This window comes from Saimiri boliviensis, chromosome 1 (assembly GCF_048565385.1).
Source record: "Saimiri boliviensis isolate mSaiBol1 chromosome 1, mSaiBol1.pri, whole genome shotgun sequence".
NCBI classification, from domain to species: domain Eukaryota; kingdom Metazoa; phylum Chordata; class Mammalia; order Primates; family Cebidae; genus Saimiri; species Saimiri boliviensis.
Genome location: NC_133449.1, coordinates 228,554,529 through 228,570,281, shown reverse-complemented (window position 1 = coordinate 228,570,281; position 15,753 = coordinate 228,554,529). Strand labels below are relative to the sequence as shown.

General features: G+C 40.7%; 1 protein-coding gene across 4 annotated transcripts in view; it reads left to right on the top strand.

Annotated features, from left to right (window-relative positions):
- Nucleotides 1-15,753, top strand: part of MSH3 (mutS homolog 3) — a 265,070-nt gene that overhangs the window by 33,168 nt on the left and 216,149 nt on the right. For 3 of the 4 annotated variants that reach the window (XM_074384262.1, XM_074384261.1, XM_074384264.1), the window contains exons 3-4: nucleotides 6,672-6,892; nucleotides 11,839-12,048. In XM_074384262.1, coding sequence (XP_074240363.1) covers nucleotides 6,672-6,892; nucleotides 11,839-12,048 — 431 coding nt within the window. The remainder of the gene's footprint in view (nucleotides 1-6,671; nucleotides 6,893-11,838; nucleotides 12,049-15,753) is intronic. The other variant, XM_074384265.1, reaches the window with a different exon arrangement.

Genomic DNA, 15,753 nt, shown 5'->3' with positions numbered 1-15,753 from the left:
CATGCTACTATGACTGGCTAATTTTAAAAAAATGTATATATAGATTTTAGAGACAGGATCTTGCTCTGTTGACCAGGCTGGTCTCAAATTCTGGTCCCAAGCCATCCTCCTGCCTCGGTCCCTCAGTAGCTGGAACTTCATGCCTGAGCTGTCATACCTGGCAAGTTTTTTTTTTTTTTTTAAATTTTAAAAATAATAACAATTATTAAGACATAGTTCTTGGGCCCAGGAATGGTGGCTCATACCTATAATCTCAGCACTTTGGGAGGCTGAGGCAGGCGGATCACCTGAGATCAGGAGTTTGAGACCATCCTGGCCAGCATGGTGAAACCCCGTCTCTACTAAAAATACAAAAAATTAGCTGGGCATGGTGTCTGGTACCTGTAATCCCAGCTACTTGGGAGGATGAGGAAGGAGAATCGCTTGAGCCTGAGAGGTGGAGCTTGCAGTGAGCCGAGATTATGCCACTGCATAATCTTTGATGACAGAGTGAGACTCTGTCTTAAAAAAAAAAAAAAAAGATACAATTCTCATACAAGTCATACAGTACAGTTCTCAACCAATATGTCTGTTGTGCAACCATTATCAAAGTCAATTTTAGAACATTTTCATCACTCCAAAAGAAACCCTATGCCCATTGACAGCCACCGCCTGTTCTCCCGCAGCCCTCCCCAGCCCTGGATAACCACTAATCTACTTTCTGTGTAGATTTACTATTCTATCAATAGAATCATATAATATGTGGCCTTTTGTGTCTGGTTTCTTTCACTTACTGTAAGTTTTCAAGGCTCATCCATGTTGTAGCATGTATCAGTACTTCATTCCCTTTTCTAAAAAAATTCTTTATTTTGGTTAAATATACATAATATAAAATATAACATCCTAGACATTTTTGAAGTATATAGCTCAGGGCTATTTAGTACATTTATATTGTTATGCAACCATCACCACTATCCATCTCCAGAACTCATTTAATCTTGCAATCCTGTCACTCTACCCATGAAACACTAACTCCCTGTGATCCCTTCCCCCAACTCCTGGCGCCTACTGTTCAGCTTTCTGTGTCTTGTCATTTTGCCTACTCTATTAATGCATTCATTCCTTTTTATTTCTGGGTAGTGTTCCATTTTGTATATCCACCTCAGTTCTTAACTCTGCAATTAACAAGTTCTTTTTCATACCTGGGATCCACAGGGAAAGGAAACTTTTATACACAAGCAAACTTAGTACATTTGAAAAGCCAGCTAAGTACATATTTTGAAAACCAAGGGAATAATAATAAAGTAAAATATGCATTTTGTATTAGTCCGTTTTCACACTGCTGATAAAGACATACCAGAGACTGGGAAGAAGAAAAGGTTTAATTGGACTTACAGTTTCACATGTCTGGGGAGGCCTCACAATCATGGCAGGAGGCAAAAGGCACTTCTTTGTTTTTTGTTTTTTCAATTTTACTTTATGTTCTGGGATACCTTTGTAGAACCTGCAAGTTTGTTGAAAGGCACTTCTTACGTGTGGTGGTGGCAAGAGAAAATGAGGAAGAAGCAAAAGCGGAAACCCCTGATGAACCCATCAGATCTGCTGAGACTTATTCACTATCATGGGAATAGCACGGGAAAGACCGGCCCCCATGATTCAGTTACCTACCATTGTGTTCCTCCCACAACACGTGGAAATTCTGGGAGATAAAATTCAAATTGAGATTTGGGTCAGGGCACAGTTAAACCATATCACATTGGAAAAGATTCAAAAATATATTTTTAGCACAAAGGAAGTCATAGTAAACAAGGTAACTATATATTAGAAAAGTTCTGTTTAGAAGAGTCATTGTATTTTTTCAGAGATCCTTAGCCTTTAGCATATATGACATCAAGGTTTTTTGTTTTTAATTATAGAGGGTTGATTTCCCTAATATGTCTTTTTCTCTGGTTGCTTTTAAGATTTTTCTCTTAATCACTGGTTTTCATGTTTAATTTTTTTTTCTCCATATAATCTGCAGGAATATATATTTGATTTTGATGGACCTTTTCTGTTTTGTTTTTTTTTTTGAGATGGAATCTTGCTCTGTCACCCAGGCTGGAGTGCAGTGGCGCGATCTCAGCTCACTGCAACCTCTGCCCCACTAGGTTTAAGCAGTTCTCCCGCCTCCGCATCCAGAGTAGCTGGGATTATAGGTACTCGCCACCATGCCTGGGTAATTTTTGTATTTTTAGTAGAGATGGGGTTTTATCATGTTGACCAGGCTGGTCTTGAACACCTGACCTCATGATCCGCCTGCCTCAGCCTCCCAAAGTGCTGGGATTACAGGCGTGAGCCACCACACCTGTCTGTCTTTGTCTGGTTTTTACTTTTTATTTATTTCTTCATTTATTTTTATTCTGTTTAGAGCTCATTTAAAGCTTCTTGAGTCTTTGAGTTTATAGGTCTTATTAAATGTGGGAAACTTTTTTGGTTGTTACTGTCTCTGATTTTTTCTGTCTTTCCCTTGTGTCCCCCTCTGACAGTTTATTACAGGGATGTTAATTACTTGATATTATCTCTTAAGTCATTGAGGTTCTTTTAATTTGTTTTCCAGGCTTATTTCTCTTGGTACTTCATTTTGGATAGATTCTACTGCTCTGTTTTCTAGTTCAGTGGTCTTTTCTTCTGCTATGTCTAATCTGCTGTAAATCTCATTCAATAAAATGTTTATTTCCCGTATTGCATATTTCATCTCTAGCAGTTCTATTTTGTTCTTTTAAAATATCTTCCAGTTCTCTATATGAATTATATCTCAGTAAGGTTATTAAAAAGAAATCCTTTTGCTCCTTGTTTTGCTCATGTTTTCCTTTACATTCTCGATTATGTGGAGCATGTTTATAAATTGTATTTTCTTGTTCTTATATGCTAATTGATTGCATCATCTCTATGATTTCTGGGTCTGCATCCCTGGACAGATTTTTCCTACTTTTGCATGTCTAGTAACTAATTAGTTGGATCATGGATATGTTGAATTCTGTGTTGTCTCCTGCTGGAGTTTGTATTTCCTTGGAGTGTTGGACTCTGATCTGGCAAGCAGTTAAATTCCTTTGAATCACCTTTTTCTTTTTAAGGATTGTTTTTAAACTTCAGTGGAGAAGGTCTATAGTGCTCTTACTCTAGGGCTACTTTAGTCACATGCCTAAGGCTTGACTTTTTTAGAGTTGGAAAGAGATGCATAGTTGCAGTAGCAAACCATTAAATTGTATTTCCAAGATACAGAGACAGTAGACATTAGTAACTTGAAGAATATAAATACAGTCATATGCTGCCTAAGGTCAGTCAGTGAGGGACCACCTCTACAACATGAATCTTGCAAGATTATATTAGGTATTTTAACTGTACTATTTCTATTTTTAAATATGTTTAGATACACAGATACTTGCCATTGTGTTACAGTTGTCTCTAGTATTCAGTACAGTAACATGCTGTCCAGGTTTACAGCCTTGGAACAATACACTATACCATGCAGCCTAGGTGTGTAGGAGGCTATACCATCTAGGTTTGTGTAAGCATACTCTCTGATGTGCACACGGCGATGAAATCACCTAATGACACATTCTTTATAACATATGCCCATCATTAAATGATGCAAGGCTGTCATTGACAACTGTAGTAAGTTTTAGGAAGTGACTAAGTATTTATTTATTATTCAATACAGCATCTGCCAGCCATAAGAGTCCCTGATTATTTCATCTCTGTTTTTAACACTTTTGTTTTAAATACTGTCAAATAAAATATAAAGAGAAATCTCTAAATTTCAAATATTTGATTCGGGGCCAGGTGCGGTGGCTCATGCCTTTAATCCCAGCACTTTGGGAGGCTGAGGCGGGCTGATCACCTGAGTTCAGGAGTTTGAGACCAGCCTGGCCAACATGGTGAAACCCCACTTCTACTAAAAATATAAAAATTAGCCAAGTATGGTGGCACATGCCTGTAATCCTAGCTACTCAGGAGGCTGAGGCAGGAGAATCACTTGAACCCATGAGGTGGAGGTTGAATTGAGCTGAGTTTGCGCCATTGCATTCTAGGCTGGGTGACAGAGTGAGACTCTGTCTCAAAAAAACAATTTTTTAAATTTGGGACGCAGGAGTTGCAGTTTGGGACATACATACATACCAGGTGGTCTTTGGTATGTTTGAAGGGCAAAGAAAAAAATTGGAGGTTTTATTAAAAGGGAGACATGAGCCAGGATCAGTGACTCACACCTGTACTCCCAACGTTTTGGGAGGCCAAAGCAGGAGGATTGAGCTCAGGAGTTGGAGACCAGCCTGGCCAACATAGGGAGACCCCATCTATATACAAAATTTTAAATTAGTTGGGCATGGTGACACTTGCCTATAGTCCTAGCCACTCAGGAAGCTGAGGTGGGAGGATCTTTTGAACCTGGTACGTCAAGATTGCAGTGAACCTTGATGGCATGCACTCCAGCTTGGGTGACAGAGTAAGACTCTGTCTAAAAAAAAAACAGAAAAAGAAAAAGAAACTGTATTGTTTTGAAAGAAGGTTCATTGGTACTAGGAAAATTTGGAGGAACTGGCAAACTGATTGGTGAATGACCCCAAGAGGTAAAACTAATCTTAGAGTCACAGCAGGTTATTTTAGCAGCTGTCGGGTAAAATTGGTTTCGGGTTACAATAGGCAGTTTTAGCAGATAGGCTTGCAGAGAATTACATTTTTGGAGCAGTGATATATGCTCTCAATGCTTTTTCACCTGGCCTCTCTACTCCGTTTTAATTATGACAAGAGTGACCCAATTCACATGATCAACTTTCACAATATTTTTTTTTTCCCGACAAATACAGCTCCAAGATCTTCACCCCACCTCCATTCCATGCAAAGTTTTTTTATTTTTTTATTTTTTGTGTGTGTCTGTAGGAGGGAAGTCTTTGTATAAGATACATACTTATAGTATACATTTCAAGAGTGATAAAAATATACATTTTGAAAAAGAGAATATAGTAAATAAGGTGAATATGTATTTGAAAGAAGAGTCAAATTTACATTTTTCTAGCTAGAAAATTTACAGGAGAGCCAGGCGCGGTGGCTCAAGCCTGTAATCCCAGCACTTTGGGAGGCCGAGGCGGGTGGATCACGAGGTCAAGAGATCGAGACCATCTTGGTCAACATGGTGAAACCCCGTCTCTACTAAAAATACAAAAAACTAGCTGGGCGTGGTGGCGCGTGCCTGTAATCCCAGCTACTGAGGAGGCTGAGGCAGGAGAATTGCCCGAACCCAGGAGGCGGAGGTTGCGGTGAGCCGAGATCGCGCCATTGCACTCCAGCCTGGGTAACAAGAGCGAAACTCCGTCTTAAAAAAAAAAAAAAAGAAAAAGAAAATTTACAGGAGACATAATGAAAGCCTGTGAAGATGTTTAAATATAAATAGGGAAAAATTTGAGCTTTTAGAAATGAACAAAACACAACTCTTGCCCTAGAGTGTTTTGCTTTAGTAGGGAAGGTGACAGGTGATAAATGTGGGCAGTCCCAGTTCCTTTGTATTTAGTAGCACCAACCTAATAGTATTGCTCTAAATGATGAAGTAATGTGTTCTTGTACATGGTAGGGATCCAGAAAATGATAGTTTCCCTTCTTTTGTGGATTGCTCGCTTATGAAAAACTGCCAACTGGCAGACTGTAATGAGTGCCACAGGCAGATGTGATCTTGTTATAGGAACACAGAGAAAGAAAAGATGATTTTAAGCTGGGAAAATTAGCAGGTTTTATGGAAAAGGTAGATTTGAGATGGGTCTTGAAGAATGAATACAATTTTCATATGCAGAAAGCATATCATGGGCAAAGTGATGATGTGTCTGAGTATGGTGATTTGGTTTTCTTGGTGAACCCCTTCTGATGTGGATGTCAAGTCTTTCTCCTTGGGCTAGTTAGATTTTCCAGTCAATAGCCTTTCCAGCTTCTGCCTGGAGAGAAGTGCTCTGGCTGTCTGGGTTCTGGAGAGGCCGTGCTGTGGATCTCAGCATACAATATGCCTATGTTTCTATCATCCTTCTGGGTTAGGTACAGTACTCCATCAACTGGGCTTGTTTTGCCTTTCCAGGGAAGAAATCTCCAGTTGCCTGCTGAGGCGAACAGTTGTCTTTAAGCTTCGAGTGTGGCAGGGGTTTAGGGAACAAATTGCTTTGAACCAATCCTTTTTATTTTAGAACTTCCCTTTATTTCTTTTCCAGAGTGACTGGTACCCTAATTCCTGACTCTTTTGAGCATTTTGTGTTGTAAGTAGAGCTGGTTCTTGGTTTTCCTAATTACTAACGTAGGATTTAGCTTTCAGGTGTGCGCAATTGGTTATGTTCATTTGTTTTCCTTTCTAGCTTTAGACTTCTCATTTGCGATTGTTACCTCTCCTCTTTTCTCTGTCCTTATGGGCTTATGTCTTAAAAAAAAGAAAAAGAAGAAAAAGAAAAAAACTTTACCAGTGAGGTTTCAGGAATGACTGAAATTAGATCTATGTTTTATATGCCATCTTTACCTGAAACACAGTGTTTCTTTCTTTTTTTTTTTTTTTTTTTTGTCACATTATAGTTAGGTTTGTTGCTTTAGTAATCAACCTCTTTAAAAAATTCTATGCTGGTTATGAATTGACATAATGAGACCAAAATACTGTTGTTCTATTTTCTTCTTATTTGCTACCTAAGAGCCAAAGAAATGTCTGAGGACGAGGAATGTTTTAAAGTCTCTGGAAAAACTGAAAGAATTCTGCTGCGATTCTGCCCCTCCTCAAAATAGAGTCCAGACAGAATCTCTGCAGGAGAGATTTGCAGTTCTGCCCAAATGTACTGATTTTGATGATATCAGTCTTCTACGTGCAAAGAATGCGGTTTCTTCTAAAGATTCGAAATGTCAAATTAATCCAAAGGTATGTAACTGCTATAGATGAGTATCCTGTTACCTAGAATAGTGGGTTCTGAAGTATTGTCAGGTTCTCTGGTAAATTTGAGATGAGTCTTGAAGAATGAATACAATTTTGACATGCAGAAAGCATATCATGGTCATTCATGGCAGTGGTTCCTGAAGTTGGATGGTGTTCTGCATCAGCTGAGGGAGCTTTTGTGTTTTAGTTTAGTTTTTTACATCCCTGGAGAGTCTGATTTACTGTGTTTTGGGAGGGATTAATTGGTTTGTCTGAGAAGAAAGCAAAAGTCTTCCAGATAATTCTGAGGTACTGCCTGGATCAGGAGCCCTTGACTTGGAGGGATTCTTTACTGATGATTAATACAAGCACAGTTTCTTACAGTCCTTCTTAGAGTTTCCATGACTACCATGGAAAATCATGATGGGCAACTTAGATGTTTTGAGGTTTTAGTTGAAAGCTGGAAAGGTAGAAAGTAAATTCAAATGTAAGCCAGATGAACATGGGCTTTTTACTTTATCCACTATTTGTTTTGAGACTTTTCATGGTCTTGCAAACGGCTTTAATCTTGCAAAATCAGGGAATTTAACTCATGATCCATTATTGAAATCTGTAATTCAGAATAGTGATCGGTTCTCAGCCTTAGCTTTACACTGGAATCACCTGGAGGACTTAAAACAAAAATGGCCATTAAGATCCTTTCCTCAGAGTCTAATTTAATTGGCTTTCACTGAGAAATGGGCATGGCTATTTTTAAAAAGCGTGCATTTTATTTTATATTTTATTTTTATAGATGGGGTCTCGCTCTGTTGCCCAGGCTAGAGTGCATTACAGTTCACTGTAGTGATTACAGTTCACTGGTGTGATTACAGTTCACCGTAGTCTCAAGCCCCTGGGCTCAAGCAGTCCTCCCACCTTAACCTCCAGAGGAGGTAGGACTAAAGGAAAAATGGTCATTTTAATTCGTAGTCATGGTTGACAACCATGGAATTAGAGAAATGGTTCTACATATGTGTGTGTGTGTGTGTTTACATATATTTGAGTAATTGAAATTCTAATGAAAGCTGTTGGCCTTTTTCCTCAGAAAAATTCTCAAGCCAACAAAATTTTGCCTATAATTTTAGAGTTCACACCTTTCCCACAAAGTCCAGATCCATGAACTCCTCCCTCAGACAGGTTGACTAATACTAATTGACTTATCTTAGATCATCAGGAAAAAAAGGTGTTTTTGTTTTTAATCTCCTTTAATACTTAGAAGCAGTTCACCTGAGTATAATGGTTATTAAGCATAGAAGTCATAAAGTTTATCCATTAAAGCTCACTTTATTGTTCGGAGCATTTACACCAAGGTCTTAGAAGAGCGTATCCATTACTGCTTTATACATAGAATGACCAACTTGGCATTTCCACATCACAGGAAATTAGAAGTTACCAGATAGAGGGGGCACCTAGAAGCAATGCTATTATTACAAGTGATAAGTCGTTTGATGGCATGGAAAGACATGGAGGAATGGCAAAGAGCTACTGAATGAACAAAAATGCCCCATGGTCCAGGACCATTAGGGTGGGGCCAGCAACACCGTAACTCTCAACAGGTTTTGAAATACATTCTGATCACTCTGAATTGTCCAGACAAGGTTAAATTGAGTTCAGCGTATTGTCTCTGGGAATATGAAATAGAATGTAATGTATCTGATAAGTATTTCCACCCAAAGCATTTTTTAAAAAGTTGCTTATTTTGTCACACAGGTGTTAATCTGTACAACAAACCTCATGACACAAGTTTACCTATATAAGAAACCTGCACATGTACCTTTGAACTTAAAATGAAAGTTAAAAAAAGGCTGCTTAATATTCAAAATTTTAGATCGATTTAATTGTTAGCATCCTGTAAGGATAAAACTTTTTTTTTGGAAGCTTATCTCTTTCCTAAATGAATAAAGTATAAAGAATAAGCTTTTAAAATGTAAGAAACATATTTTCTGGCTGGGTATGGTGGCTCACGCCTGTAATCCCAGCACTTGGGAGGCTGAGGTGGGCAGATCACGAGGTCGGGAGTTCAAGACATAGTGAAATCTATGTCTTGAAACATAGTGAAACCCTGTTTCTGCTAAAAATACAAAAATTAGCTGAGTGTGGTGGCATGTCCCTGTAGTCCCAGCTACTCAGGAGGCTGAGACAGGAGAATCACTTGAACCCGGGAGGCAGAGATTACAATGAACTGAGATTGCACCACTGCACTCCAACCTGGGGAACCAAAAAAAAAAAAAAAAAATTACAATAACAGAATAGTAAACCCATCAACATTAAAAGCAAATTCATTCTCAGGTCTAGGGTAATTGTTATGTCATCCTTGGGGTCTCACTTCACCAGCTGTAAACCTCTGTGACTAGTGGGGCCTTTGCCTGAGTTTCTGCTTGGGCCAGGTGGGCTTGTTCTGCCCATTCAGCCTGGCAGGCTGTGCTCGTCTTGTGCTTTTGGCCTGAATCTCATGGCTGCCAAGGGTGAGCCAGGAGCAGAGTGGTGAGGGGTGTGTGAGTGAGTGAGCATGGGGTCTGGCCACTGTGCACAGCCAGGCATGCCGGCTTTAGTGGGGCAGGCAGCTCCAGGTGCCAGGATGGATAAGGGCTGAACCAAGGCATACCGCAGGTAGCTTCCACGGCTGGCACCTAGAAGCTTGGAGATGCCAGGAACTGCACAGCCCCAGAGAGGGTATCATAGACCTGGCTCAGGGATCTCCTAGGTCTAGGCTCCCCGAAGGGCCACAGCTCTTTTCTCCTTCTTCTTGCTGCAGTGTGGCAAGCAAGGGATGCGTTTCAAGCCTGTTTTTGTTACAGCATTTTTAGCCCTGCCATTCGCTGGGTCCCGGGTTCTTGTCCTGTGTCTAGGATGAATGAAGTATGTGAACAAATGGAGGGTGAGCAAGGCAATGAGGAGCTTTCTTGAGTGACAGAACATCTCAGGGGAGACCTCCAGTGGGTAGCGCCTTTCTGCAGGCAGGGCATCCTTGTAAGTGTTCAGCCTTCCACAGAGAGGAGACCCTGGAGCAGGTAGCTTCTCTCTGCAGTCAGGTTGTCTACTTGTCTCTTCAAGTTTGGCTGTGTCTTGGGTTTGTATGGGCTTGAGAGGAGGAAGTATGTGCTGCTTTGTTCATGGGCTGCCATGGGCGAGCCCATAAAAAGCACCTTAAGTTCTAATTCTGGTTCTTCAGCCTGGCCCCCAGGCTTTAGGCTGTTCCTGGCTTGAAGGGGGCTTCACTCCAACCTGCTCCTGTCTGCCCAGGACTCTGTCTGCCTCCTGCTGTAATCCATGGCACCCAGGCTGTTTGTGCCAAGGGACACCTGCAGGACAGCTCTGAGCTGCCTTCCTCCTGTACTCATCAGTGCCCAAAGTCCAGAGCGGGGCCAAGGCAGCAGGGGGCTGACATGTTAGCACTGCCTTCAACATGTGCACACCTGGCCGGGTTGCAACAATCCTGGGCGTAGCCTCAACTTTGCTCGGAGAGCAGAGTGGGTTCTGGGAGCTGGGAGAGGCCAGGCAGTGGGAGCAGGCAGTGGGAGGGAAGGGAAGTTCCCTTCCTGGGTCCCTGAGAGTGCAGAAATGCTGGGGTCCACAGCTGCAGCTTGGGCAGCTGCAACTGTACCAGGAGGGTGGGGCTCCTGCCTGCTGCTAGCCCCCAAGAGCCCAGAGATGTCCAGGTTTGCAGCCGTGGCTGGCCAGCCACAGCTGTGCCTGGGGAATACAAGGTTCTCGCCCTGCCATAGCAGAAGAGGGTGAGGCTTCCACCCATTCCTGGCTCCTGCTGGCTCTGTGGAACACGCAGCCCTCGCTGTGCCTCTTCTACTGCAGCTGGCATTATGGTAGCAGCTGCTCCAGAGGTGCTGCCACCGCCATCATAATGACCTGCATTTCTCTTGCCAACCTCTCCAAACCTTACCGTCTTCCTATTGCTGATCTTTGGAGGTTTGCTGGACTGCACTATTCAAATAAATTGAGGTTTTTTGAAAAGTTAGTATCTTTACTTGATGTCCTGGTGAAGCTGAATTGTTTTAAACATTTGGCAGCTACAGAGTGTACATGTTTCTGGGTTTTCTTTTGGATTGGGGGTTCCCGTTCCTAGGCATTTTTCTTTTACTCTCCCCTCTTCTTTTTGGCCACAAGACTTTTAGGCCATATTTTTGATTGTAGGGGGAGCTGGGTAAATTTTTAGAAGTTGGCAGTGACAGAGTGTCAATTAATTAGAAGTTGGATTCAGCCTATAAATTTGTCTCATTTCCATTTTTCTAAATTAAGTCTAATAAGCAAGTAATTTTCCCTAAGCTGTGAATTGGAATTAATTATGGTTCATCACAGGAAGCTAAGAATAGTAGGAGTACTGATGTTGAAAATGTGGCCTTGTGCTGTATGTTTTTTTAACAGCTCTTTCTCATGTTTGTTTACCAAAAGAATCATGGTTCTTTCTTGGAATAAGAATTCGTAGAATGTGCTGTCTTTTACAGTGTGCTTGGAAGTATAAAACATTAAGTGCAGCTTTATCTGTTGGCATGCTTTGCTCAGAGTTGTTTTGCCCTACTCCTGAGAGGGAGCCAGATTTGCCCCCATTGGCTTTTTGTGCATTACACACCTGAGAATAAATAATAAAAAGAAAAGAAATGTTAATTGAGTTAATGAAATCAGATTTAAAAAGACATATAAAACATTAAGCTATTTAGACTTTCAAAATTTGCATAAAAATTATAGGAGAGCTTAGTGGGCTTATAATTTTTTTAACCTTTTACTTTGAAAATAGTTGTAACCTATGGATAATTTGCCTGAATGCTGCAATGTGCTTCTATAAACTTTTCACCTAGATTCACCAAGTGTTAGCTTTTTGCCAGGTTTGCATTTTCCGTCTCTGGGAACTTATTATTATGGTTAATATTTTAAAACTTTATAAATCTTTTTGTTGCCAGGACACACTTTTTGATCTCAGTCATTTTGGATCATCAAATACAAGTGATGAAAATTTACAGAAAACTGATTCTAAACCAGCTAACAAACGGTCCAAAAGCATCTATACGCCGCTAGAATTACAATACATAGAAATGAAGCAGCAGCACAAAGATGCAGTTCTGTGTGTGGAATGTGGATATAAGTATAGATTCTTTGGGGAAGATGCAGAGGTGAGTTTTTTTTTTTCAGGCACTATTTTGTTTTTCTTGTCTAGTCTTAGATATTTTTCAGTATTTTTGTTTCGTTTTCCAATCTTATGTAAAAGCTTATTTGATTAATCACATTTAAAAAAATACTGTTATTTAAAGTAAAAACTGAAAGTGAACACAAGAAACCTGGTGGGAACCAGACTTGGTGGGGCAAAAGTGAGGGGTCTCTTTTGGAATGCTAGTGCTTATGCTCCATGATACTAGGCCAGTACTTTTTATCCATCCAAAGTTTATTGGATGAATCAATTAGTGAATGAACCATAATCATGTAAATATGTTTTTTAATGAAGACTCAAGCAAGAAAAAACTTTTCAGATGTATAGAAGTTCCTCTGTTTACCCTTAATTTAGGAATTTTCATAGCCAGGAACAAAGTTAGTTCTCAGTGGAAGAACACATGAATTTTGCCAGCTACCACCAGAAGTTGTTTGAAGTTTTCCAGATCTCTTTGTGTATCAGTCATCTTGGTGTCTTAGTCTAAATTGGGATTGTGCCAGGTGTGGTGGCTCACACTTGTAATCCCAGCACTTTGGGAGGGTGACAGGGATGGATCACTTGAGGTCAGGAGTTTGAGGCTAGCCTGGCCAACATGGTGAAACCCTGTCTCTACTAAAAATATAAAAAATGCTAGCCAGGCATGCTGGTGCATGCCTTCAGTCCCAGCTCCTCAGGAGGCTGAGGCAGAAGAATCGCTTGAACTGGGGAGCCGGAGGTTGCAGTAAGCCGAAATTCCGCCACTGCACTCCAGCCTGGGTGACACAGCAAGGCTCTGTCTCGAAAAAAAAAAATTGGGATTGTAGTTAGTGTTTAAATATTTGTTATAGGCCCTAGTCAAGAAGGTTGAAAATGAAATTTGAGCATTTCATGGGCAAGCTTAGGGAAAGTACTGCTGATGACACCTTTGTTGGAAGTCATGAGTGCGTGTGATGATTCCACAGTTTGAGACCTGGTTGGATTGTACACCAGAGAGTGATGAAGTAGCATGTCTGTGCCCTGTGGATGGGAAGTAAAGACTTGGCCAACATTTTTCTTCAAGTTTCCTAAATCCTTTGTGGCAGGCAAGCAGTGTTCTTTAAGTCAGATGCATTATGTTGTGTTCTGTGACATTAAATTAGACTCTGAAATAGTGTCACCATGTTTTCTGAGGGCAGAAATGAGTATGTAGTTTGGCATCCTCTAGGTGAATGAGTGAAACTGTGTAGGTTAAATGGTAAATTCAGGCCTCAATACCATAAAGGCTCATGTCTTTTTTTTTTTTTTTTTCTTTTTCTTTTTTTTTTTTTTTCTTTTTTTTTTTATTGCATTTTAGGTTTTGGGGTACATGTGATGAACATGCAAGATTGTTGCATAGGTACACACATGGCAGTGTGCTTTGCTGCCTTCCGTCCCCTCACCTGTATCTGTCATTTCTCCCCATGCTATCTCTTCCCACCTCCCCACCCCCCACCCCTCCCCCATTTCCCCCCAACAGACCCCAGTGTGTAGTGCTCCCCTCCCTGTGTCCATGTGTTCTCATTGTTCAACACCCGCCTATGAGCGAGAATATACGGTGTTTGATTTTCTGCTCTTGTGTCAGTTTGCTGAGAATGGTGGTTTCCAGGTTCATCCATGTCCCTATAAAGGACGTGAACTCATCGTTTTTGATGGCTGCATAATATTCCATGGTGTATATGTACCACATTTTCCCTATCCAGTCTATCATCGTTGGGCATTTGGGTTGGTTCCAGGTCTTTGCTATTGTAAACAGTGCTGCAATGAACATTCGTGTGCACGTGTCCTTGTAGTAGAATGATTTATAATCCTTTGGATATATACCCAGTAATGGGATTGCTGGGTCAAATGGGATTTCTATTTTTAGGTCCTTGAGGAATCGCCACACTGTCTTCCACAATGGTTGAATTAATTTACATTCCCACCAACAGTGTAAAAGTGTTCCTATTTCTCCACATCCTCTCCAGCATCTGTTGTTTCCCGATTTTTTAATGATCGCCATTCTAACTGGTGTGAAATGGTATCTCAATGTGGTTTTGATTTGCATTTCTCTGATGACCAGTGATGATGAGCATTTTTTCATATGTTTGTTGGCCTCCTGTATGTCTTCTTTTGTAAAGTATCTGTTCATATCCTTTGCCCATTTTTGAATGGGCTTGTTTGTTTTTTTCTTGTAGATCTGCTTTAGTTCTTTGTAAATTCTGGATATCAGCCCCTTGTCAGATGGGTAGACTGCAAAAATTTTTTCCCATTCTGTTGGTTGCCGATTCACTCTACTGACTGTTTCTTTTGCCGTGCAGAAGCTGTGGAGTTTGATTAGGTCCCATTTGTCTATTTTGGCTTTTGTTGCCATTGCTTTTGGCGTTTTGGTCATGAAGTCCTTGCCTACACCTATGTCCTGAATGGTTTTGCCTAGATTTTCTTCTAAGGTTTTTATGGTATTAGGTCTGATGTTTAAGTCTTTAATCCATCTGGAGTTAATTTTGGTGTAAGGTGTCAGGAAGGGGTCCTGTTTCTGCTTTCTGCACATGGCTAGCCAGTTTTCCCAACACCATTTATTAAACAGGGAGTCCTTTCCCCATTGCTTGTTTTTGTCAGGTTTGTCGAAGATCAGATGGTTGTGGGTATGTTGTATTTCCTGTGAGGCCTCTGTTCTGTTCCATTGGTCTATATCTCTGTTTTGGTACCAGTACCATGCTGTTTTGATTACTGTAGCCTTGTAGTATAGTTTGAAGTCCGGTAGTGTGATGCCTCCTGCTTTGTTCTTTTTGCTTAGAATTGACTTGGCTATGCGGGCTCTCTTTTGGTTCCATATGAAGTTTAAGGTGTTTTTTTCCAGTTCTGTGAAGAAGGTCATTGGTAGCTTGATGGGAATAGCGTTGAATCTGTAAATTACTTTGGGCAGTATGGCCATTTTCACGATGTTGATTCTTCCTAACCATGAACATGGAATGTTTCTCCATCTGTTTGTATCCTCTCTTATTTCATTGAGCAATGGCTTGTAGTTCTCCTTGAAGAGGTCCTTTACGTTCCTTGTTAGTTGTATTCCTAGGTACTTTATTCTCTTTGTAGCAATTGTGAATGGCAGTTCGTTCTTGATTTGGCTCTCTTGAAGTCTATTACTGGTGTATAGGAATGCTTGTGATTTTTGCACGTTGATTTTGTATCCTGAGACTTTGCTGAAGTTGTTTATCAGTTTCAGGAAATTTTGGGCTGAGATGATGGGGTCTTCCAGATATACAATCATTTCGTCTGCAAATAGAGACAATTTGATTTCCTCCTTTCCAATTTGGATACCCTTTATTTCTTTTTCTTGCCTGATTGCTCTGGCTAGAACTTCCAGTACTATATTGAATAGGAGTGGTGAGAGAGGGCATCCTTGTCTAGTGCCAGATTTCAAAGGGAATGCTTCCAGTTTTTGCCCATTCAGTATGATATTGGCTGTTGGTTTGTCGTAGGCTCATGTCTTCCTGCCCTTCTTATGAGGGACTAATACAGTTCAGAGAGGGGGTGAGGTCAGGGAGTGAGAATGTTGGAATTCCAGTTCCATGACTCCAGTGGGCAATATCTAAGCCATGGTGCTTTCTAGAAGAAATCAGGGAATCAGATGGGCCGCATGGTTCTATGTTTCTATCAGACATTCATCATTAATTAGCCAGTCTGGGCCTTCTCTTTT